The sequence below is a fragment of the Hyla sarda genome, chromosome 4 (genome assembly GCF_029499605.1).
Source record: "Hyla sarda isolate aHylSar1 chromosome 4, aHylSar1.hap1, whole genome shotgun sequence".
Classification (NCBI taxonomy): domain Eukaryota; kingdom Metazoa; phylum Chordata; class Amphibia; order Anura; family Hylidae; genus Hyla; species Hyla sarda.
In genome coordinates, this window is record NC_079192.1 from 128553636 (window position 1) to 128580670 (window position 27035).

The following is a 27035-nucleotide window of genomic DNA, read 5'->3' on the forward strand; positions in this document are numbered from 1 at the left end:
AGTAGCGCGGGCCCCGGGAACAAGTAATTATAAAACCGGGGATGGGGGAGGCAATGGGGCGGCGGTGGTTGGACTCAGTACCGGCAGGGGAGAGAAGCGGGCGGCGGCGGTCTCTGGCCAGAGGATAGGCAGGGGGGGGGGGGGCAGCAGCGGTGGTCGGACTCAGGAGGACCCCAGGACAGGCAGGGAGAGAGAAGCGGGTGGCGGCGGCGGTGGTCTCAGGCCCTGTAAAAGCCTCTCCAGTTCATTGACTTAAAGCGCCCGCTTTAAATCATTGATCTGCAGTGGCTTCTGCAGGGCCAGGGGGGGAGGGGGGAGAAATAGCCGATAATTTATATCGATATTCCGGTGTAAGTTACCGGCTATCGGTCTGAAAGTCCACAGATTATCGGTATCGGCCCTAAAAAGTCAATACTGGTCGATCCCTACTGTATACTACAGGGGAAATGGTTTTCTTTTTGGAACACTGCTCTCTGCTGACATCATGACCACAGTGCTCTCTGCTGACATCTCTGTCTATTTTATAAACTGTCCAGTCTGGAGCATAGGTTTTCTTTGGGGATTTTCTCCTACTCTGGACAGTTCCTAAAATGGAAAGAGATGTCAGCAGAGAGCACTGTGGTCATGATGTCAGCAGAGAGCTCTGTGTTCCAAAAAGAAAACCATTTCTGTATACTACCACATGTAGTATACAGACCCTAAAAAGTACTGGAAAGATTAAGATTTTTTTTATAGAAGTAATTTACAAATATGTTGAACTTTCTGGCACCAGTTCATTTAAAACAAAAAAAAAAAAAAAAAGTTTTCCACTGGAGTACCCCTTTAACTCCCTTGTGTAAATAAAAAAAAATTGTTTACTGAAAGCTGTCAGAGATCTTACACACTGTGTGAAGGAGTTCATACATTGAAAACTACTCATCTCAACACAGTCCTACAGATAATGGCCATAACTAGTATATGATTGGCTGCAGCAGCGACATGGTTATATGGGCATAACCTTGCTACAACCATGTAAACAAAGCCGACGGGAAAAATAAAGCAATGGATTTGGGCGTGGGGAGGATTATTTATTTATTTTAGTTAGAATGTAAAATAAGACTATGTTCCCATTTTTTTTTTTTTACCCCATTACATCACATTTAATAATACTGTATACAAAAATGTAGTCTTTTTACACTATTGTGTACAGAAAAAAACGTATATCTTGCAGTCATTGGTAGACAGATTCAACTGTAAAGCATACAGCAGCATTTCCTAACTTGTTTCTTTTTCAAGTGTATAAAAGGTATATGTTAAACAGAAACCAAAATGCAGTTTAAACCCTCCCTAAATCTGACAACCCCTTTTTTATATTATTCCAACACCTAATTTTATTTCTAGTTAAAATAAGTATATGGAACTAGAATTATGTTTCCACTATTAGCTTGTTCCTGAAGAGCACTGTGAATAGTCCATTGCTTGTTACTCTTCAGTAGAATTTCTGTCCACTGTTTCCGTTCGTGTACGCTAAGCAACCACTGCTGGTAATCTATCAGCCCTCCAGCACAGGCGCGCTCTGCACATATTCAAAAGCTTTCTAGACCTTTTAGGGAGAAGGAACAAGAAGAGCCATTGTAGCATAGGAGAAGCAGCTTGGAAAGTTGTTTACTGACCTTTTGGACTGTGAAGCAACCATTACCGATTTGTACAAATATGACATCCAGGAATAATCCATGTAGTGGCTGTTTTATGTAGATGCAATATAGCCAATTATCTCATTTTTAGTTATATTTTACAAGACTTTTAAAGCTCAAGACAGTGACCAGTGTTAGTTCAGTGTGTCACTCATTGTACAGGGAATTTTGTTTAGTGTAAAATAAGTGTGTACCAAGTTTGCTTATGTGTGATTGTGTATATAATACAGGGCTTGACAGATCTGTTATAAAACTAGGAGCCAGGAAAAAAGTAAGGAGCCAGGATGCCACACATCACGCAACGTTACTTAATTCAGGCATTTCAGAAAGCTGAATGACACACATGGTGACAACAAAATTGGGTTGGAAATAGAAGAATGGCAACCAAATGGCCATCGCCATATGTGTCATTCGGCTTTCCAAAATTCCTGAATGACAGAGAAGCTGAGCAGCAATTCTGTAGTCTGAGAAAGCTTGAGGACCAGTATCGCTGTCTCATTCACCTTTGCCAGTTACCTGAAATTAGCAAAACATTAACCTTTCTAATATACTTAAAATTGTATTTCCTTTTTATAGATCATGGTTTCCTTTTTATACCATGGCTCATTAAATCATGGCTTTGTACAAGCTGAAGCACAGGCTTGGACAAAGTCCAGTAAGTGAGGGTGGGCTAGCACTCCTCTGTCTGATAGGACTCCTCTGTGCTCTCTCCTGTCTGACAGGACTCCTCTGTGCTCTCTCCTGTCTGATGGGACTCCTCTGTGTTCTCTCCTGTCCTGTCAGACAGGAGAGAGCACAGAGGAGTACTATCAGACAGGAGAGAGCACAGAGGAGTGCTATCAGACAGGAGAGAGCACAGAGGAGTCCTATCAGAAAGAAGAGAACACAGAGGTGTGCCATCAGACATGAGAGAGCACAGAGGAGTGCTATCAGACAGGAGAGAGCACAGAGGAGTGCTATCAGAAAGAAGAGAACACAGAAGCGTGCCATCAGACAGGAGAGAGAGTACAGAGGAGTACTATCAGACAGGAGAGATCACAGAGGAGTGCTTGCCCACCCTCACTTACTGGACTTTGTCCGTGCCTGTGCTTCAGCTTGGACAAAGCCATGATTTTATAAGCCATGATTTCTATGAAAGGAAATAACATTTTCTTATAAAGTATATTAGAAAGGTTTAATGTTTTGCCAAGATGTAAGACATATAAAAAGTATTTGAATCTGATAGTGCCCATTTTCTCTGCCATTCAAGGAAGCAGAATGACATATATGGTGACAACAATATCAGGAGGACCAAGATTGTGGTGACTTTACTGCTGAGGTGCCATGCAGTACTGACCTGAGCTCTCCGGCATTTTAAATTGGCTCCCATGATTGTGTAGTGCTCGTGTCTCTGTGTCCCCTAAGTGCTCCGCTTACAACTCTCCTTCCCACACGTCTCTCATTGTGAGTGAGGAATGGAAGCAAATGTCTGGGTGTAACTACCGGCATGCACAGCAAGGGGTGATCCTGATTGGTTAGTGGAGGAGGGAGCAGCTGTGACATGCTCTAGAACAGGCTGAAGAGATTGCAGGCACCAGTGCCAAATTTTTAACCACCATGGTGACCTGGAACCTGGCATTTGTCAAGGCATGATATAATGCATATTTATTATAACCAGTGTTGACTTTGTGTTCAGAATGAAAGCTTAAGTGCAATATGACAGCCATACAGCTTCCTAAGGAGGTTTGTATCCCACCTTTCCACAATTTCCATAAAATAAGCAATCTGGTTGCTATGGGCAACTTGTCAACGTTTTCACAGCACAGGTCTTGATGAACTTGTGTAGAGTAAGAGCAGTGCAGTTACCCATAGCAACCAATCAGATTGCTTATTTATTTTTTTTAAAAAGGCCTATGAAAGGAAATCTGGTTGCTATGGACAACTGCACCAATCTTCAGCTGCACAGGTTTCGATTAATCTCCCCCATAGCTCCTGTCCACAGTCCAATAGATTGTATGTAAATGTACTCCTGTCTTAGTTCCTCCTTCTGCTTTACTCTCTTGCTATGCATTATTGCTATGGTGTTCTGTTTGTTTCAAACTACCTCTCCAGCCTCCCCTCTCCCCTGCTATGCCTATTTTCTGTAATCCTTCTTTTCTACCTGGCATATGACCTTCGGCTTTTGGTTGGTGGTATGCTAATAAACTAACACATATTCATCAGTTCCTAGTGGGAAAGAAGCTCATTAACAGGGAACTTTTTCTCTCCAGATTTTAACCTCCTCCCTCGGAGGGATTCGGACACACTGTTTTTTTCTTTTCTCTACCTCGTGCCTCCTCCTTGATTGTTCCTACTTCTTTCGAAGCTATGACTATTTATACTCCCGCCCGACCAGGGTCTCTGTCTCTTATTTATTCTACGCTCAATCATCCCCCTGATGGTACTAAATTGAAGTTTATGACTCAATGGGAAGAGGACTTCCAGGTGTCTATGTCCCTCTCTGAGTGGCACGACTGCTGTATTCAACTTAGTAAGGGAAGCTGGCAGGTATCGCTTGCTGAAACACCTCTCAAAATTTTACATAGAACATATTATGTCCCAGCCCGTCTTCATACTGCTTTCCCGGAGGTCTCTCCTTTGTGTTTTCGGGGATGTCCTGAGGTGGGGTCCATGCTCCACATCTGGTGGACTTGTCCTCTTGTAGTAACTTTTTGGGGTGGGATCATGGACCTCGTCTCATCAGTGTTGGAGTAGTGAATCCCTCTTTCTCCTGCTATGTGTTTTGGGTAGGAAACCCGACGGACTTCCCTTATCCTCCTTTAAATTGATCCAGTTTATATTATTGGGGGCACGTATCCATGTCTCTTCTAAATGGCGGTCTACTATTTTATCTGTTCCAATGGTTATTTCCCAAGTTAACCAGATTCAAATATCGGAAAAGCTTAATGCCCTCAATGCCGATACAATTGATTTGTTTGGGAACCCTGGTTGTCCTCTTCTGATACCCCTGACATGTCATATTATTTATCTCCATAGAAGTCTGATAAGCTTTTGATTTATCTAGATACCTTATTTTTTTCTTTTTTTTTTTTTTCCTTGTGTGTATTTTAAGTACTTTACTTGTACACTTGGTGATTGTCTTATTCCCCTATACCACTACCTCCCCTTTCCCTCCCTACCATCCCCCCCCCCCAATGTTGGGAACTGATGTTATGGTTGGTTGGTTGTTTTTATGTCTTTCTATGCATATATATGTATGCCTGCATTGCATTTCTTTTGCATATGATACCTCTGTACCGTTCTTTTCCTTTTCAATAAATATATATTTTGTTATTGAATGGGTTTGTCTTTTGCTGGACCTCTGAGGCCCTATTTTATTGGGGTGAAGCAGGTGGGCCAGTCTGGTCCTGAATGCTAGTCATATTGGGGGGAATTTATCATTGGATTTACCCTGGTTTTGTGATGTACATTTGTCGCACAGTTTGTCTCAGATACTGTTTAGAGACTTTTCATTGCGTCTTTTGCTTAATAGGGTGTTTCAAAAAGAACATACCAAGTGGGGACTTCATTTGATATGATTCACTGGTCAGGAATTAATAATGATCGACTTTTCAGTCTGTCGCATCTTTTGTCATAATTGCGCTAATGCAAATCTACACCACACCTGACTTGGCTTACAAAACTAACTGTATACAGCATTATTAAAAAGTTGCACAGGATAGAAGTGTCCACACAAACTCGCAGAATGGCACCATACAAGGTTGAGTTATGAAGTCAGAAATGTGATCAGCATTCAGCACCATATTTATCACATGCCCTGCACCATGTAATAAATATGGTGCAGGTACACGGTTTACACCTTCACGTCAAGTTCACTAGTAGTAGTGTTTTGGTAAGTATTTTTAGCCAAAACCAGGAATAGGTCCCAAACACCGAAAAAGGTTCACATCTTTCCATTTAGTTTTCCTGTGTTGGTTTTACTCCTGATTCTAGCCAAAAAGCGGACCACAGTTCTACGTGTGAACCCAGTCTCTGAGTGCTACATGTTATCCCCTAAACATTGAATGTATCCCATTTCTAAAGTTTTAACAATTCTATGCAAACAGAATCCTGAAATGTTGAGTCAGTTTTTGAGATTGAAAAACATTTCTCCTTCTCAAAGATCCAGTCACTCATCGTAAACTCACTGTGGGCAGGACTTTCAGAAATCAGCACAATTTTTTTTTTATCTGAACATATGGGTGGATTTAGTATTTTAAAAGATCTGCAAATAATGGCAAAGATTAATTTAAACCTGTGTAGAGGAAAAGTTGACCAGTTGCCCTTAGCAACAAATTAATTAGCTTCTTTCATTTTTCAGAGGTCCTTTCAAACATGAAAGAAGCGATTTGATTAGTTACTATGGACAGCTGGGCAACTTTTCCTCTGCACAGATATTGATAGATCTCCCCCATATGTATAGAAAATAAACTTTAATCCTGATAAACTGTGTTAAGAAAACTTGCGATCTCCTGTACTTTCCATTCACTGGTGCACTTTGTTCCCCACTTTTTGAGACGAGAGATGGCCTGTCACAGTCGCAGACAGGGTCCCGTCTTTGGTGATTGGCTGAGTAGGCTGTCACTCCAGCTCGTCTCAGAGGGTGGGGACTGAAGCGCTCAGGAGATTGGCAAGTCCAACGCAAGAGCTGGGGTTTTCCTTTTGGATAGGGGATAAGCTGTGTTCTCAGGAATACCCCTTTAATTTTCCTCCAAGCTTATCCATGTATTTGTTAGCCTTTTTAGTACAGGAAATATTGCTTGAGCCACAAAGGTATCTCTAATATTATGTATAACTGGCCAGTTTATATAACAGTAAGTGTTAGAATGGGGTTCTTGGTGATCCTATTTCTAGGAAGCCCAATAGGCATTAATTGTGTATCCCATTGGCCATTGGAATGGTTGCCTAAGACATCACAAACTCAATGGTCATAGCGGTAACAGATGAATCCATTTACAAAACTGTGAGTCAAAGGCATATCTTTGGGAACAAGTAAAAAGAAAAGGTGAATCAAATGCTTTGGTAGTGCCCAGTTTTTGTCTTTTGTTATTCTTACCAGAAATGGGACTAAATAACCAGCTGGGGGCATGTCCTTTATACTGCCTGACATTATCAGCTTTAATTGGATAGTCTTAGACAGTGTAGGGACATCCCCGATTGGCATGATGGTTATTTTATGTGGAATACAAGTATTTACTAAAACCTTTTTGTTCTGGAGAGGTCACAGGTTCATATAATTCATATGCCTATAGGTAGTAAAACATGACCACAGTGTTTTGTGGGTCTCCTAGCACAAGTGCAGTATCATGGCTGTAACCTGTTTAGTAGGCTATGGTTTTCCTGTTCATGTGATCTATTGATATAAAATATTACACAATGTGATACTCATTTGGTGTTTATTTCTGTTCATACTGGGAGTTGTAGTTTTGCAGGAGCTGGAGGTCCACCACAGTTTCAAACCACTGTTCTTTAAAGAGGTACTCCGCTGCTCAGCATTTGGAACAAACTATTCCGAACGCTGGTGCCGGCACCGGGAGATTGTGACGTCATAGCCCCATCCCCTCATTACGTCACGCCTCTCCCCCTCAATGCAAGTCTATGGGAGGGGGCGTGACAGTAGTCACGCCCCCTCCTATAGACTTGCATTGAGGGGGCGGGGTGGGACACCATGAGGGGGCGGGGCTATGATGTCACAAGCTCAAAGTTCGGAACAGTTTGTTCTGAACGCTGAGCAGCGGAGTACCTCTTTAAAGATATTATAGAATTTTATTGTATGCTATTCCTCCAAGATACAGTGCTCTGGAATTATTTCATAGAGAACACAAGTGATATCTCAAACAGACATGTCAAAATATAGATGGGATACACTTTCCTCTATTCTCATGGTACCAGTGGCTACAGGAACAGGAAGACCCAGAGGCTGTTTTGACAGAGGATTGAGACAGATTGCTTTTTAACTTGTAATATTAATGTTATTATTAGTATTGTTAATTTTTTAGCATTTCTAATGTGTCTTCCTTTTTTTGATTTTATTTGCAGGCTTCCTTTCAACAAGTGGATAATACCCGAGGGATGAGGCACCATGGGCTGGTGGAAAGGGTTTCCCGTAATCGCATGCATTCCCCTCTGCACAGACCCGTAGAGAAGCATGGACGTCAAATATCCTTTTAAAGCTTATGAAAAGGGCAAAGAGAAGCTGTTGGTAGCGCTGGTGTTCCTGTACAACTTCACCTCTTTTTGGGCTGCTGCACTACATGTAAACATTGGCGTCTTGTCCACATTCCAGCTCGTTAGAATCCCTCTTCCAGCAGCGAGCACTTATCCCATTAGGACAGGCCTCTCAGCATTTAATTTACTTTACACCATACTTTATAGCACATTAGTGCTTATGTTTAAGAAGAGTCTAGTCTGTTAGTTGACTTAGTGGTAAAGTCTTGCATAGACTTGCATTGAGGGGGCAGGGCATGATGTCATGAGTGGGTGGGGCTATGACATCATGAGCTCCCGGCTCCAGCGTTCGGAAGAGTTTGTTCCAAACGCTGAGCAGTGGAGTACCCCTTTAAGTATTCTGTGGGATTTTTTATTTATTTTTTTAATTTTTTAATCGGATACATGTTTGTTGGGACATGTAGAGGTGTCTATTTGGATAAAACTAAATAGGAATTGTGTCCTAATCCTGCATATTACCATGTTCTCTCTAAATGTCAGCCAGATCCAGCATAGATCTTCACTGGCATGCTCTGTCAACCTTTGAAGATTTTATCATTCCATGCATATATTTTATTGCTCTTATAACAGATAAGGGTTTTTATAGCTTGCATACATGTGCTTAATTTATAAGTGGCGCACAATGCATAATTCATTTAAATCGGGAACTATTGTTTGTCCAATGGGTCCAATGATTTCTTTTAAACTGCTTATGGATATGTTAGCTTCTAAGTAGGCTTATGGCTGGAGGCATCTTTTAACCTTTTTTTTTTTTTTTTGCTAAAGTGTCATTTCATAAATCTTCAATGCTAAGATTTACCTCAAAGTGAAGCGCATTCTTGGCGAGGGTATTAATGACAAAAGTCGCACATTTTTGAGCAACCAAGAAACTTGCACAGAACTTTGTGACAATTTCACGCTTTACTGCGATCGCGCAGCATTGATAAATCCCACTTTACATTTAATATAGTCACATTATTATTTTATTTTTATATTATTATAAAAAAAAATTATAATGTATTTTTTTTATTTAAAAAATTATCAACTACATTTTGTGCAGGTGTTTTATGCATTGATCTGATTCTGATTATCTTTACTCTGGGTTGCGGACAGGTTAATGACGTGTCAAGTGATTCATATTCAATTATTGAGATTTCTTGACTTTTATTGGATGGATCATGACTTTTAAAACCAGGTTTTAACTCGTAATCTCTGTAATTTTCTGCTAATATCTATATAATGTATGTTGGAACTTGCATACAGTTTGCCTGGTAAACATGACTGTCTTTACTTCATTCATCCCTGTTTGGTAGAGGCTGCAGTTGGCTTTATATTGAGCAGCAATAAAATTAGAGGTAACACACTAAAATAAATTTGTCAGACAGAATGGCGCAGGGAAGGATCAGTCCCTTTTGATGTGACTTTTGGATTCGGCTGGTAAAGAGATGCACAGGGAGCTAATGGAACTGTAAATATATAGCAATCCTAATGTGGCAAAACCATGGCTACTAATGTTTATATGAAGGGGGACACCTCTTCAGTCGGAATATTTTGTTTCTAGGTTAGGCTTTTGATATCCTCTTGTATATTTAGCCCATTGATGACAAAGTAGATTTAGTTATTTGTTGGATCACCAAGCAGTTGATATTTAGTTTCTCTGACTTCTAGTAACCATAAACATCTGCAAGTTGCTAATTGTCTGTCTGTTAGTTCTTTTGCCTTCTAAGAAAGCTAAATGACTGCAAATATGACATGAATATATGATGATATGAGCTTTTACAGTGTCACTGAGTATTCCTGGGATATCCAGGGCATCTGCCTAGTTATGCAGTGCAACACACAGCAATGTATAGGCTTCTTTCACACTACACTAGATGGGGCAGCGACGGTATGTGGACAGAGGATGGGGCAGCAGCGGCGGTATGTGGGAGGAGGCAATGGGGCAGAGGTGGCGGTATGTGGGCAGAAGATAGGGGGGAGGCGATGGGACAGCTGTGGTGGTTAGACTGAGGACCCCAGGACAGGCAGAGGTAGAGAAGCGGGAGGCGGCGGCGCCTGCTTTAAATCATTGATCTTCAACGGCTTCTGCCCCGCCGGGGGGGTTGAAATAGCCAACAACTTATACCCGAATATCGGTATAAGTTATCGGCCATCGGCCTGAAAGGTGACAGATTATCGGTATCGGCCCTAAAAAATCAATGTCGGTCTATCCCTAATATTGGGTGCGGAGGATCCCATTCACTTGAATAAGATTCCTCTAACGTCCGTTATAACTCCCATTATTGCGGCCTAAAATAGTGGGAGAAAAACGTGTCGTGCACAAATTTTTCTCCCGCTATCTTCCTAACGGACGTCACCTACTGGGCGAAAACGCTAGTGTGAAAGGAGCCTTATAATTCTGCAGATTTGCTATTCATAACAACACCTGTATGAATCTTAGTAACACTCACATAGACAGACAGAATAGTGCTGAATTTTTCTGTATAGAAAGTTATAGAAATCTGATCGGCCTCTTTTAAGTCAAATGGGAAAACAGATCATGACGGATTTTTTTGTATCTGTCATACAATGTAAGAAATCTTATAGCAGGCCATATTTACCTTGTTGGGGATTTTCTGCAAAATGGAAGTGAATAGAATATGCCCTGGTAGGGAATCTCTTATACTAGGGATTTGGTGTTCTTAGCGTTTTGTGGACTCTAAATGAGGACAGTATTACCAACCTGATCATTTGGAAATGGAAAACCAAAGCGTGTTTGTTGTTCATGGGATGTAGTCTGCTAAACTAGCAGACAACCATGTGCAAGGTTTGCACAGGAAATCTGTGATCGGATCGCTAGCAGTAAAGCTAGCCGGAAATGTTGTGTGAAACGTGTGCAGGATGCACCATTATCCTGCAGAGTTTAACCCATATGCTGATACAAGCTGTATGGTTATCATATAGGTCTTACCGCTTTATTTCACTGTAACACTCTATTTTTTAGGACAGAGTACTGATTCAGATTATTAAAGAATGGGCAAAGACAAGGGCTTTTCACAACCTAGGAGCCAGGTCACCAGGCAAAGATCTGTACTTAGTAGCCAGTTCTCCAGTGAACATATAGAAATGCCATACTCCACAGTAGGGATCGACCGATATCGTTTTTTTTTTAGGGCCGATACCGATAATCGGTGGAGGTTAGGGCCGATAGCCAATAACTTATACCGGAATATCGGTATAAGTTATCGTCTATTTACCCCCCCGCAACACCGCTGCAGATCATTGATTTAAAGCGGGCGCTTTAAATCAATGCACTGCAGTGGCTTTTGTGGTGCCATAGGCCGCCGCCGCCAACCGCTTCTCTCCCCCTGCCTGTCCGGGGGTCCTGACCTATCACCGCCACCGCTCCCCCCGCCGTACCGCGACCGCCGCAACGGCCCCCCCGAACTGCCGCACCGGCCCCATTGCCTCCCCCATCCCCGGTTTTATAATTACCTGTTCCCGGGGTCCACTCCACATCTGGCTCTGGTGGCGTCCTCCTGAACTGTCACTGTGCGCACTGACTGTGACGTCACGTTGCGCACGTCACGTCACTCGTCATTGCGCACAGCGTAACGCAGGACGCAGCAGGAGCAAGAAGTAGCGTGGGCTCCGGGCACAGGTAATTATAAAACCGGGGATGGGGGAGCCAATGGGGGGGGGGGGGGTCACGGTGCGGCGGGTCGGGGGGGAGGGCGGTGCGGGGCATTATCGGCTTATTGGCAAGGTAATTGCCGATACCGATAATGCCCAAAATCGTCATTATCGGCATATAATCGGTCGATCCCTACTGCACAGTGCTGCCCTCTGGCAGTGGCCAGAGATCACCGTTCACATCATTCCCTGTTTCCCATTGACACAATCTCTTTCACATCAGCCCCTGTTGGGTCTTTAAATCTAGTTTTCTCTATTTCAGACTCATATAAGTTCAGTTTTGATGAGAAGCCAATGGACCTTTCAAAGTACACTGCACTTCCATCAAACTAAAAAAGATATAGTGCAAGTAAGTACTATAACCATTAATATCTTAGTAGGGAAAAATGCCTCTTTCTCTACTAATGCAATACTTCTACTCCTACTACTGGCTCTTGCATTGATTATGGACTCTCAGTTTCCTGCTAAAACTTATCTTAATATACAGGGAAAGTAAATTGTTACCAGCTTCACTGAGGGATCTATTTACTGCTGCTGCCCATAGAAGCCTTTAAAAACTCCCTTTCACCAAATAAACTTTTCTAAACTAACTTAGGCTATGTTCTCTAACCACTCCTAACACTCCTCCCACCCTTAAAAAAATTTCAGAGCTTTAACCCCTTAAGGACGCAGGGTTTTTCAGTTTTAAAAATCATAACCCTTTCAATTTTCCACCTAAAAATCCATATTATGGCTTATTTTTTGCATCACCAATTCTACTTTGCAGTGACATTAGTCATTTTACCCAAAAATCCACGTTGAAATGGAAAAAAAATCATTGCGCGACAATGCAATTTTGTAACTTTTGGGGGCTTCCGTTTCTACTTAGTGCATATTTCGGTAAAAATGACACCTTATCATTATTCTGTAGGTCCATACGGTTCAAATGATACCCTACTTATATAGGTTTCATTTTGTCGTACTTCTGGAAAAAATCATAACTACATGCAGGAAAATGTATACGTTTAAAAATGTCATCTTCTGACCCCTATAACTTTTTTATTTTTCCACATACAGGGTGGTATGAGGGCTCATTTTTTGCGCCGTGATCTGAAGTTTTTATTGGTAAAAAGTGAACGAAAATACGCTTTTTGGGACTTTTTGTACGCCATTGACCGTGCGGTTTAATTGATATATTTTAATAGTTCTGACATTTATGCATGCGGCGATACCACATATGTTTATTTTTATTTACACTGTTTAATTTTTTTAATGGGAAAAGGGGGGGTTATTCAAACTTTTATTAGGGAAGGTGTCACGATCACACCCTATTGGTCCAGCCAAGACGCTAGAGAGAGAGTGATGGTGCAAGGGTTAAAGCCACCAGACCTCTGGGTATCCACTATTAGTCCCAGCAAGTCACCAAATTAACCCTTAGATAAACGTTTTTCACCCAAGCCGCGTTCAGAAAGGTGAGCTCATATATTTAGAGATCAAAGACCAGAGCTGATTAATTAAAATGAAATAAAAAAAAAATTAAAAGGTATCACAGTGCTGACTATATAAAAATACAGAAACAAATGACGTACAGTTACAAAAATATATAAAAGAGTTTAGCAATACAAGTTCAGAAAAGCAAAAATTAAGTTCTTACAGCATAATAGTATAGCAGTCCATGAGAGTGGTTCTCCAGCTGTTCTTAGGATGGTCTTGTCAGCTTGGGGCACAGATCTTAACAACTGACTCTAGCATTGTTAAATATTATATATCTCCTTTTTGGAGGGACTCCATTCCCCCCTCCCCTCTGATCCCACCAGGGGGGCATCTCTCTTCCTGACCCTCTTGTCTGGTTGATTATATGATGGGACCAGAGTGCAGAACTTCAAAGACTATGTAAACACACAGCCAGGCCCCCCTAATAAACTGCAATACACAAAAGACACAGGATACACCTGAATACATCTGAATGACCCCTCACCCCCCAGGTCTTAGTTTATACACAGATGCAATTATAATACACTTATATGATTTAATACTCAGGCCTGGGCCTGACAGAAGGGGTTAAATGATCTTTATTAACACTTTTTTTTAACTTTTTTTTTGCAAAGTTATAGCTCCCATAGGGACCTATAACACTGCACACACTGATCTTTTACACAGATCACTGGCATGTATTAACACGCCTGTGATCAGTGTTATCGGCGCTTGACTGCTCCTGCCTGGATCTCAGGCATGGAGCAGTCATTCTCCGATCGGACACCGAGGAAGCAGGTAATCGCGGCAGCCCCGAACAGCCCGACTGGGCAGCCGGGATACTTTCACTTTCGCTTCAGACTCGGCGGTCAGCTTTGATCGCCGTGTCTGAAGGGTTAATACAGGGCATCACCGTGATCAGTGATGTCCTGTATTAGCCACGGGTCCCGACCGTTGATGGCTGCCGGGACCGACCCGATATGTCGCATATCACGGGAGCCGGCAGAGGACGTAAATATATGTCCTTCATCGTTAAGGGGTTAAAATGATATGTATCCTACATTTTTATTCTTGCTCACACAGTGCAATCTCCCAGCAGGATAAAGTGGGCGTTTCCCAGCAGGCATGACATCACTGAAGCCTGCTGGGGGGACCACTTCCACCTTCACACGGTTGCAGTTCTTTGATGAATAGAAGACCTCACGCTCTATGCATGTTTCAGGGAGGCTCTTTGCAGCTGTCAATAAAGCTCAGTGCAGAGAAACACTTAGTTTGGTCTCCTGCCAGGCCAGGAACATTAATTGTGACAGGGAACAGAACAGAGCCACCTAGTGGCTGTTTCTTCTATTACATTTTTACATATTTATGTTGATAATTTTAAAAGCAAGTGCATGGGAAAGTGTCTGCTAATTACACAAGGAACACTATAATAAAAGTTTTATTTGGTGACAGGTACTCTTTAAAGTGTGGAAAGGAAGAGGCACAAACTGCAGAGAGAGACTGCTTTTGGCTTTAGTAAGTGCTGTATTCACAGAAACACTGATCATTACTACTGTCTAATGTCTATGCTGATCAGCTACGCTCCAGTGCGTCTTGTCAGCACCCTACCCATTAGCGATTGATGGCCTATTCTGACGATTATCTATGAATTAGCCAGGAAAACCCATTAAATCTGATATATTTCTGTATCTTTTCCAAAGGAGAGCCTGGTGTTACAAGATGCAGTTTCAGTCTATGGCTGGAAGCTATGCAGTGAGGTTTCTTGTTGTAGTTGCAACGGGTAGGAGTCCATTAGGGAAAGGCATTTGTCCCATGTGGTAGCTACTGCTGGAGAGTAACAATGTAGTAGTTGTCACTTAAAGACAGTAGCATAATCATTTTCTACTTTGTACATACTATTATTAGAGTGCCACACTTTACAATGACACTTAGTCTATGATAATAAACTTCATTACAGCATAAGACACATGGCTGCATGTTCTAGCAGCTACTGGTGTAAGTGTTCCTCCACTCAGCAAAGCACTTTAGCACTTGCCTGTTCCAAATCCGTAAGATAAGTTTTGGCATTGCTTATACCATTTTCAATTCTTCTCGGGAAGACATTGAGAACAGTATGTCCTGCAGAGCTGTTTGTTTTCTAGACGTAAAGATCTGCGTGCATTGCTTGACTTCAGTCATATTCTGCTCCTCAAGCTTTGATGTGTATGTCGTGGCCACTGTCGGAATGCAGCACATCCAGCAGGTACAGCCACCATCCTATTAAGGCAAAGGTTTGAGGGAATGTCCTCGCTCTAGGGAAAGGTAGCTGCTTTCTTCTGCTCAGACTTGTAAAACATGTTGGTCAGATGACCTTGTGTTTTCATTCACGCATGAAGTTTACATTCACATACTGTGTATTCATATTCAACACTTGTATGTAAAGCGTAGCCAGAAAACGTCCTGCAACAATGCTGGATTTTCATTTGGCGCAAATCATAGTAAGTTGTTTGTTGTTTTTACATAAATCGACCCACAAGTCTGGTGGATTTTCCTGGTTCAGAGTTAAAATACACAAACAGTGCAACCTCAAATAGTTGAATGACAGGCTCAGCTCTGCTACACGTGTAGCTCCGAGCAAACAGTATCTTTCCTGAAATGACAAGATGGTGTAAAGCTTTGCAGAACACTAGTTCTAGCAATGTTCTTAGAGACAAAACACAATCTGCAGCCTGTGTTGACATAGCATTGAGTAGGAGTGTTTTTTCTGAAAAGACGAAATATGGATTGCCAAAGACACTCCTTGTTTGTACAACTAGTCTAATCCCTGCATCACAGCTGGAGTCCTTAGAGGGAATGCACTCAAACTTCAGTAAACTCTTCCTTCCTGTCTGTTTTACAATGTGTTTGTTGGTTCTCTGCATGTAACCTCTTCCTTGCTGGATGGAGACAATCCCCTAGTCAAAAGAGACTGTTTAAGCAGAAGTACATATTTTGCTGTAAATGTGGATTTCAACATCCACTTGTGTTGATCTGATTGTGTTTTTAAGCAAAATTTACAACTCCTTTTCATTATCTTGTAACATAAAAAAAAAAAAATATTTTAAATAATTGTTTCTGTATTTGTGAGTTTACCTAGAGACAGACATTTAGTTTCCACCTCCTTTTACCATTATAATATCAAAAATTTGGCTTTAGGCACTTTTGTCTCGGATTTTTTTTCTGCATGCACCTCTCCTAGTGACTAAGCTTTTAACCTCTTAACCACTTAAAGGCGCAGGGTGTACAGGCACACCCTAATGCCCTGGTATTAAGGACCCAGGGTGTACCTGTACAGGAGTGAGGTGGCACGGGTGCCACCTCACGATCGCGTGATTGATCTGTCAGGACGACTGATCAATCACTGAGCCTGCTGGGAGGTGATCAGGCGGTCAGGAAAATCGGGGGTCCCTTACCTGTCCATCGGGGCAGGCGGGGGTCCCTGGCATTGATGTGGAGGGTCCCTGGAGTTGTCGGGGAAGGTCCCCAGGCAGTGGTGGCGGCAGCAGCGTCCTCAGTGGCGGCGGCAGGATACAGCAGGAGGTGAGTTTTTCACCTCCTGCTGTTGCTAAGCAACAACTCCCAGCATGCACAGCCAAAGGGCATGCTGAGAGTTGTAGTTTTGCAACAGCTGGTGGCAAAACTACAACTCCCAGCATGCCCTTTGGCTGTGCATGCTGGGAGTTGTTGTTTAGCAACAGCAGGAGGTGAACAACTCCCTTGATGCACAGCCAAAGGGCATGCTGGGAGTTAGAGTTTCGCAACCAGTGTGCCTTCAGCTGTTGCAAAACTACGAGTTAAGTAACAGACTGTGTTTTTCAACCAGTGTGCCTCCAGCTGTTGCGTAACTGCAACTCACAGCATGCACGGACAGCCAAAGGGCATGCTGAGAGTTGTACTCTTGCAACAGCTGGAGGTTAAATAATTTAATTTTTAATTTGCAAAGCCCACTGTCCATTTTCACGTCCAAATTTAGCGGAAATTTTTCAAACACCTGTGGGGTGTAAAGGCTCACTGCACCCCTTGTTACGTGCCTTAAGGGGGTGTAGTTTCCAAAATGGTATGCCATGTTTTTTTTTTTTTTTTTTGTTTAGTTTTTTGCTGTTCTGGCCCCATAGGGCCTTCCTAAATCTGACATGCCCCCCAAAAACCATTTAGCTCCTTCCCTTCTGAGCCCTCTAATGCCCCCACAGAGCACTTAACATCCACATATTAGGTATTTCCTCACTTGAATTTTCTCCTTCACTTTGCTGCTATTCCTGTGAAACACCTAAAGGGTTAACACACTTACTGAATGTCATTTTGAATACTTTGAGGGGTGCAGTTTTTATAATGGGGTCATTTATGGGGTATTTCTAATATGAAGGCCCTTAAAATCCACTTCAAAACTGAACTGGTCCCTAAAAATTTCCGATTTTTAAAAATTGGAAAATTGCTGCTGAACTTTGAAGCCCTCTGATGTCTTCCAAAAGTAAAAAAATGTCAACTTTATGATGCCAACATAAAGTAGACATATTGTATATGTGAATCAATATATAATTTATTTGGGATGTCCATTTTCCTTATAAGTAGAGAGCTTCAAAGTAAAAAAAAAATGCTACATTTTCAAATTTTTCATCAAATTTTGGAATTTTTCGCCAAGAAATTAGGCAAGTATCGACAAAAATTTACCACCAACATAAAGTAGAATTTCATGAAAAAACAATCTCTAAATCTCTAAGTCAGATGTGCAAAAAATGTTCGGGTCCTTAACGACACAGGACTTAAATGTACGTCCTGGTGAGGTGGTACTTAACGCACCAGTACTTACATTTACATCCTATACATAACTGCGAGCACCGGAGCGGTGCTCGGGTCATGTGCGGCAGGTCCCGCCTGCTGATAGCAGCCAGGGACCTGCCTGTAAGGGCGGACATCCGCGATCATGCGGATGTCCGCCATTAAACCCTCAGATGCCGTGATTAATGCCTCCGCTGCCTTCCCTTGGTCTTCTGCTCTGGTCTGCGATCGAGCAGACCAGAGCAGAAGATGACCGATAACACTGATCAGTGCTATGTCCTATGCATAGCACTGAACAGTATTAGAAATCAAATGATTGCTATAAATAGTCCCCTATGGGGAATAATAAAGTGTAAAAAAGGTTAATAAAAAAAATTTAAAGTAAAAAATGTGAAAAGCCCCACCCCCTATAAAAACACAAATAGTCCTATTTTCCCTATTTCATCCCCAAAAAGTGTGAAAAAAAATTTATATACATATTTGATTATCACTGTGTGCGTAAATATCCGAACTATTAAAATATCACGGTGAACGGCGTGGACGTAAAAAAAAAAAGTCCGAAATTGCTGCTTTTTTTTAATAAAATGTTATTAAAAAAACTTGATAAATGTATTAAAAGTTTTATATAAGCAAATATGGTATCAATAAAAAGTACAGATCACGGCGCAAAAAATGAGCCCTCATACTGCCGCTTATACGGAAAATGAAAAAGTTGTAGGTCTTCAAAATAGGGGGATTTTAATCATACAAATTTTGGTTAAAAAGTTTGCGATTTTTTTTTTTTTTTTTTTAAAGCGCAACAGTAATAACATACTTTTCTATCATGGGTATCATTTTATTTGTATTGACCCAAAGAATAAAGAACACTTGTCATTTTTCCCGTAAATTGTACGGCATGAAAACGAAACCTTCCAAAATGTGCAAAATTTGTTTCTTCTTTTTAATTTCCCCACACAAATAGTTTTTTTTGGTTGCGCCATACATTTTATGGTAAAGTAAGTGATGGCATTACAACGGACAACTGTTCGCGCAAAAAACAAGCCCTCATACTAGTCTGGGAATGAAAAATATAAAATACTTATGATTTTTTGAAGGCGAGGAGGAAAAAACGAAAACATAAAAAATAAAATTGTCCATTAAGGGGTTAAAGAGGTATTCCAGAAAAAAATACTTTTTTTTATTTTAATTTTTTTTTTAATATAAACTGGCTCCAGAAAGTTAAACAGATTTGTAAATTACTTCTATTAAAAAATCTTAATCCTTCCAATAATTATCAACTGCTGAAGTTGAGTTGTTCTTTTCTGTCTGGCAACAGTGCTCTCTGCTGACATCTCTGCTTGTCTCGGGAACTGCACAGAGTTGAAGAGGTTTGCTATGGGGATTTGCTTCTACTCTGGACAGTTCCCAAGACACGTGTCATCAGAGAGCACTTAGACAGAAAAGAACAACTCAACTTCAGCAGCTCAGAAGTACTGAAAGGATTAATATTTTTTAATAGAAGTCATTTACAAATCTGTTTAACTTTTTGGAGCCATTTGAAATATAAAAGAAAAAAGTTTTTTCCTGGATAACCCCTTCAACCTCTTAACCTCTTAAGGACCAAGGACGTATCGGTACGTCATGAGTCCGCAGCGAAATTGCGGCATCCCGAACAGCTCTGGGACACGAGGAGGGTCTTCTACCTTGCCTCCTGGTGTCCGATCTCCGAATGACTGCTCAGTGCCTGAGATCCAGGCATGAGCAGTCAAGAGGGAGAATCATTGATCACTGATTTCCTATGCGAAACCAGTGATCAATGATAAAGATCAGTGTGTGCAGTGTTATAGTCCCCTATGGGAGCTATAACACTGCAAAAAAAAAAAGCGAATAAAGATCATTTAACCCCTCCCCTAATAAAAGTTTGAATCACCCCCCTTTTCCCATTTAAAAAACAAAACAGTGTAAATAAAAATAAACGTGTGGTATCGCCCCGTGCGAAAATGTCCGAATTATAAAAATATATAATTAATTAAACCGCACGGTCAATGGGGTACGCGCAAAAAAATTCCAAAGTACAAAATAGTGCATTTTTATCAAAATAGTGCACTTTTTAGATCAGGAAAAAATTTATAAGGCTAAGTTTCCACTTGGTTTATTTCTTGCAGTTTTTGGAATACTGCCACTGCAGTTTTTGAGCCTAAGCCAGAAATGTATTCAAAAGGAATAGGACATATAAAGGAAGGACTTACACTTCCCCTCCATTATGGATCCACTTCAGACTTTGGCTCAAAAACTGAAAGTGGAAATTTATCCTAAAAAGTGATCAACAAGTCCGATCAATACAAAAATGGTACCGCTAAAAACTTCAGCTCACAGCGCAAAAAATGAGCCCTAACGCTGCCCCATATGCGGAAAAATGTAAAAGTTATAGGGGTCAGAAGATGACAATTTTAAACGGTTTCACTTTCACTTCAGACATGGCGATGAACTATGATCGCTGCATCTGAAGGGTTAATACCGGGCATCACTGCGATCAGTGATGTCCGGTTTTAGCCACGGGTCCCAGCCATTGATGGCCTCCGGCACTGACCAGATATGACGCGGGGTCACCGCGTGACCCTGCGTTATATCGCGGGAGTTGGCGCAGGACGTAAATATACGTCCTGCGTCATTAAGGAGTTAAATTAAATACTGCTTTTTTGTTACACTTAAGTCAATCAACTGTGGCGAAAACTGGGCTATAAAGAACTATTGTTTTTTTTTGTTTTTTTTATGTCAGGTTTATAGACTGATACATACATTTAGGTTGGATTCAGTTGTACAGATGTACAGATTTATTCTGCAGCGAACTGCTCTAAGGGTGGGTTCACACTACGAGTTTCTATACAGTTTTTGGATACGTTTTTTTTTTTTTTTTTTTTTAAACGTATGCAACCGTACAGCAAACCGTGGTCATAGACTTTCCATTCAAAACCGTATGCACCATATTGTATACGGTTATCTCCGTTTTTCACACCACACGATTTTTTACTTTTTTTTTTCTGGACAGAAAACCGTGGCCTGCCACGGTTTTTGGTCCAGGTGAAAAACCGTATTGACCCGTATACGTTTTTTTTTTTAACATGGGAGTCAATGGGAACCGTACAGACCTGTATGTGCATATGGTTCCATCCAGTTTTTTTTTTACTTTGCACAGTTTTTTTTCTTGAAATTTCAATCAAACAAGTGAAACTTTATTCATAATGGAGTGATTAGTTCAAAACATAAGTTTTTTTTCTTAACCCCTTAAGGACACATGATGTACTGGAACGTCATGTGTCTGCTCCCGATCTATAACGCGGGGCCACGGCGTAACGGGTCGGGCCAGGCCTCTAACAATGGCCGGGACCCATGGCTAATAGCGCGCGGCATTGATCGGCTATTAACCCTTTTGACGCGGCATTCAAAGTTGAACGCCGCTTCTAAAGTGAAAGTATGCCGGTTAGCTCAGTGGGCTGTTCGGGATAGCCGCGGCGAAATCGAACAGCTTACAGGACAGCAGGTCCCTACCTGCCTCCTCGCTGTCCGATCGCCGAATGACTGCTCAGTGCCTGAGATCCAGGTATGAGCAGTCAAGCGGCAGAATCATCGATCACTGGTTTCTTATGAGAAACTAGTGATCAATGTAAAAGATCAGTGTGTGCAGTGTTATAGGTCCCTATGGGAGCTATAAGACTGCAAAAAAAAAGTGAATAAAGATCATTTAATCCCTCCCATATTAAAAGTTTGAATTGCCCCCCTTTTCCCATTAAAAACAAAAAACACAGTGTAAATAAAAATTAACATATATGGTATCGCTGCGTGCAGAAATGTCCGAATTATAAAAATATATCGTTAATTAAACCGCACGGTCAATGGCGTACGCGCAAAAAAAAATTCCAAAGTCCAAAATAGTGCATTTTTGGTCCCTTTCAGTATGTCCCATCAATGCAAACATGGTACCGTTAAAAACTTCACATCATGGCGCAAAAAATGAGCCCTCATACCGCCCCATACGCGGAAAAATAAAAAAGTTATAGAGGTCAGAAATGACTATTTTAAATGTATTAATTTTCCTGCATGAAGTTATGATTTTTCCCAGAAGTACGACAAAATCAAAACTATATAAGTAGGGTATCATTTTAATCGTATGAACCTACAGAATAAAGATAAGGTGTCCTTTTTACCGAAAAATGTACTACGTAGAAACGGAAGCCCCCAAAAGTTACAAAACAGCGTTCAAAATTGAAAGAGTTATGATTTTTTAAAGGCAAGGAGCAAAAAACGAAAATGGAAAAAACCCTGGTCCTAAAGGGGTTAAAAAACGGATGCATCCTGACATCATTTTTCAAACCGTATATGGTTAGTACAGTTACAGTACAGTTTAGTCAGGTTTTGAGGAATCCGTTTTTTTTTAAATCAAAAACCTGATAAAAAAAACTGTATTGCAAAAACGTGGTGTGAACCCACCCTAAGCCAGAGAGACAAATCTATCTCCTCAGTACCCTAATATGCTAGTCACATTCTCCTAATGTCTCCCTTGAGCTATATCTGTGTGTGTCATACAGCTCTACATATTTTCAGAAACCGGGATGAGCAAGCAACTATCTTCATGACCTATTTTTTTAAACCATGTTTTTATAATATATATATATATTCTTTTTATTTATTTCCCCCTAATTTTGCATTCTATAATCCACATTCTTAGGCTTAGTGGCCAGGTTTTTTGTTTTGGACACAAAGCCTAATAATAAACATCTCCTGTTTTGTTAAGATCCCTTTCCATGAGTCTTCTCGGTGTCAGACAGACAGTATAGTGACTGGTGACACCAGTATACAGATTTGGTAATGTCAGTTCAGTTACCAATATTTGGTGCTCCAAGATTAGCTTCCCCCCTTCCTGCACACTGACTGCTGCATAGTTCACAGAGCATGCCTAGAAAATTCTCCCATAGAAGTCACTAGGGCCCTCTTCAGTCTGTTGTTTCCTGTGTCCATGTAGCTTCTGTAAAGCATATTGCTAAACAATGTTAACAACGTAAAGCAAAAACTCAAAAAACAATGTACAAAAAATTAAACTGCAAACGAAGATCTTGGGTCGGCACTGCACTGCTACGAGCATTGGTAAAGTCCCACTTTTTGTTTTTTAAAAGTAGTATCATCTTGCCCTAAGCTTTAACCCCTTTCCATAAAATGCCATTTCTAAACAGCGCTGCGGCAAAGCAGGGTTATGAAGCGAGCTCAGGTGCTGAGCTCGCATCATACCCGCACGGTATCGGCTGCTATCGGCAACCATGACCTGTGGCCAAATCCATACATCGCCGTTCAGGCAGATGTCCGGCATTAACTCTTTAGACGCGCCAATCAAAGTTGATTGCCGCGTCTAAAGTAAAAGTGAAAGCTTCCCGGAAGCTCAGTCGGGCTGATCGGGACCACCGTAGTGAAAGCAGGAGGTCCCGATCAGCTAGGACGCACGAGGAGGGTCCCTTACCTGCCTCCTCAGTGTCCGATAGCTCCCCTGCCTGAGATAAAAGTCAAGCGGCGATAACACTGATCATTGATATGCAATGGCATAGCATTGAACCGTGTAAGAGATCAGACCCTATGGGAGCTATAACTTTGAAAAAAAAAGTTAATAAAGATGGTTTAACCCCTCCCCTAATAAAAGTTTTGAATCTCCTCCTCTTTCCCATTTTAAAAAAAACCTCTGTAAAAAAAAAATGAACATACGTGGTATAGCCGTGTGCGTAAATGTCCGAACTATATAAATATATAGTTAATTAAACCGCACGGTCAATGGCGTACGCGCCAAAAAATTCTATATTCCAAAATAGCGTATTTTTGGTCACTTTCTATACAAAAAAAAATGAATAAAAAGCAATCAAAAAGTCTGATCAAAACAAAGAGGGTACCGATCATGGCGCAAAAAAAATGAGCCCTCATACCGCCCTGTATGCGGAAAAATAAGTTATAGGGGTCAGAAGATTTCAGTTTTAAACGTATAAATTTTCATTTTCATGCATGTAGTTATGAGTTTTTTCCAGAAGTAAGACAAAATCAAACCTATATAAGTAGGATATCATTTTAATTGTATGGACCTACAGAATAAAGATAAGGTGTAATTTTTACTGAAAAATTTACTGCGTAGAAACGAAAGCCCCCAAAATTAACAAAATTGCATTTTTTCTTCAATTTTGTCACACAGGCGCAAAAAATAAGGATTTTTAGGTGGAAATTTGAAAGGGTTATGGTTTTTAAAAGGAAAGGAGGAAGAAACGAAAGTTCAAAAACGGAAAAACGCTATGTCCTTAAGGGGTTAAAAAGAAGAGAAAAGAAATCTAGTTGGTACATTCGCATTTGGGGGGGCGCAGAAACATTAGATATATGTTGGCAGATCAAGACCGTGATAGTGGGATCTGACTAGGTCTATAAGGCTAGGTTCACACTGCAGAATCTCCGGGCAGAATTTCTGCCGGAGATTGAGATGGCGGCAATGGCGGCATCCCTATAGACGGCAATGCATTTCTGGGAGGATCTTTTGAGAGATCTGCTCAGAAATGCTTTACCATCTATGGGGACAGCAATGCAGTCAGCGCGGTCCTAGTGCCGCCGGCTTCAATTTCTGCCGGAGATTTGGCAGAACAAATCTTTTTATGTTTTTTAATCATAAGTCTGTTTTTAATGGGTTTGTGATCTACAGTTTCACATACCAGTAAATGTCTACTGAAACTACGCTATTTTATTTAAAAAAATTTTTTTTGTAGTGCTGGCAATAGAATGACTCTGACTCTGGTAGGCCATGAAGTTCTTTATAGATCACTATTATGCGTGTGTTTATTAACTTATTGGAGTGTATGCTTTTGTTTTTTCTTTTTTTCAACATTCTTAATTTTATTCTTTTAGTCTTTTATCTTACACAAGTCTCGTCTTTAAACAAAGGAATTTATTGGCCCAGATTTCCCTTCATATTTTTCTTTAGCAAAGCACTGTGAACAATACAAGTCATGGCCATTAAGCAGTGCTGTAAAACATTATTGCCCAATAATATGGAAATGGGTTACAATGAATGACCAGACAGAGCTGAAAATGATTGCTGCTTGTAGGTCAGCCAATAGCCTGTAACAGTACTGCCTGCGTCAAAGAGAAGTATAGAATAGAACATATATCTATGTAGTTTTTATATTTTGTTATTTTTGTGTTACTATCATTAGCCTTCTACTTTTTTTTATTTTGTTTAATATCCTGTATTCTGTGTTTACAAGCGTTCCTATAGAACAGTGTTTTTCTTTATTACGACAGTCTTGCACTGTCCATCTATACAGGCAGACAGCCTCATTTTCCAGTATAAAGGTAAGCGGCTTCACGGATGAAGTACAACTAATGGGTAATTGAACACAGAACGGGTTTACTGCCTGTTTCATTTTTTTTTTGTATAAAATATCGTGTAAAAGACCCCTTGTCAGGTCCATTTAAAATATAATGAAAACCCTATGGAAGCTGTAATATCAGCCTGAGGATTTTTTTTTCTTTTACAGGAAAGTCTAGTTTACAAAAAAAAATGTTAATTTTCAATCTTTGAACCAATGTAAGCATTTAAGTGAAAAGGTCATTAGAGAATCATTGAAGCACTGTTATAAGCCTGCATGACGTAGCTTTCCATCTGTTTTGGTTGTCTCTGCATTCTGTCCTAATAGCATGCAGCATGAAAACCAGGTTCACCCATAGCCCTGACTGCTTGGTGCGATAAGTTTGCTGCACAAGGTCTTTCCCAGTTCCCTGGCTCTAACGTTACAAGGTTATATTCCTATTAAGTAACCCACATGGCGCCAGATTTCCAGAGATGGGAAATTTAGTTTGTAAATATCTATTACATTTGATAAGGATGGCAAAGCTGTACATTTTACACCGAAGCGTTCTTCCTGTGCTGAGCTTTGTGAGTCAATGAGTTAAATTTAAGGGACCTGTTTGTTACTCCATGTAATCGCCAGAAATCATTCCTGGCTCTTCATTCGTATTTTTCTGATCACTACAATTCTGTCTTTTGTTCCGCCATGGTGCTTAGCACAGATTTAGTTACAGGCAGTAATTCTAGATTAGCTCCCAGCAAATAGTGCTCTAAATTCCTATTTCAGGCTCTGTGTTCTGGAAGAATTTGTTGAGCTGCAGGATAAGCCTGGTTTGTGTCTGAGGCCTTGTTCAAGATGACAGGCAAACTATAGAGAGCAGTACTATATTTTGTCAAGTAAAATGTTTTCTATCTGCTTTTCCTTAACTGTGAATCACTGTGAGAGCTCTCCGTATGGATCGGTTTATCTCTCCCCTCCACCTGATAACTGCTGGAGAAGGTAAGCACAACAATATTCAAAAAGACTGTTGGCTGTGGATAATTTTTTTTTAAAGAATTGTGTTGTCCATTTACATAGATCCTTCGGGTGCAGTCCGAAGCCCTGAATTTACGGCTGGAGGTCTATCTACTCTATGCTATTGCCCTCTCATATTCAGTAGAAGGGACATCACACATAGTCAACTACTGCACCCACTACTAGAAAGAGATTTGGATATTGTATACTGCTAAGGCTACTTTCACATGGCTATTTGTCTCCGGCAGCGTGAAGCCCGTTATTTTAGGATCGCAAATAGCGGCAGAAAAATTTGTGTGCGCACAAATTTTTCTCCCGCTACTCGCCGGAAAAAAAAAAATAACAAGTCCATCCTAGTGAATGGAGTCCGTTGGGACCCGTCAGGTAACAGGCCCGTTTTCCGAAGAAACAAAAATAGAGCCTGGCGGACCTGTTAGTGATGGGTCCTGAAGGCAGTGTGAAAAGGAGCCTTAAATGAAATCCATCAGTTCTATATCCCACTCAGAGATGCAAATAGGGAGATAAAAAAAAAATCATGCTTGTCTTAGGTGATGGCTGTTTGCAAAGTAATGAAATCATGTTTTCTTTCTAATCTCATAGAGGTGGTTCTGAACTGCATCATGAACACCTCCTCCCTCCCCCACTTTCCCTGCTTGGATTCCAGCACTGACCTTGTACATCAGTTATGCAGGTAAAGGAGGGGGTGTGTAAACTGCAGCAAAGCACTACCTCTATTACATTTGAACTTGAAAGGGAAGCATGATTTTATTACTGTGCAATCAGGCAGGGTATCATTTGATTTTTCGCTCTCTGTACCTCCCTATGTCTAAAGCTCTTGAAATGATGCATGGTTGGCAGATTC

The 27035-nt window shown here is 41.0% G+C and overlaps 1 protein-coding gene across 3 annotated transcripts in view; it reads left to right on the forward strand.

Moving 5' to 3' along the window:
• CRTC3 (CREB regulated transcription coactivator 3) overlaps positions 1 to 27035 on the forward strand; it is a 121649-nt gene that overhangs the window by 48842 nt on the left and 45772 nt on the right. For all 3 annotated transcript variants that reach the window (XM_056572120.1, XM_056572121.1, XM_056572122.1), the window contains exons 3-4: positions 7731 to 7850; positions 26097 to 26158. In XM_056572120.1, the coding sequence (XP_056428095.1) occupies positions 7731 to 7850; positions 26097 to 26158 (182 nt within the window). The remainder of the gene's footprint in view (positions 1 to 7730; positions 7851 to 26096; positions 26159 to 27035) is intronic.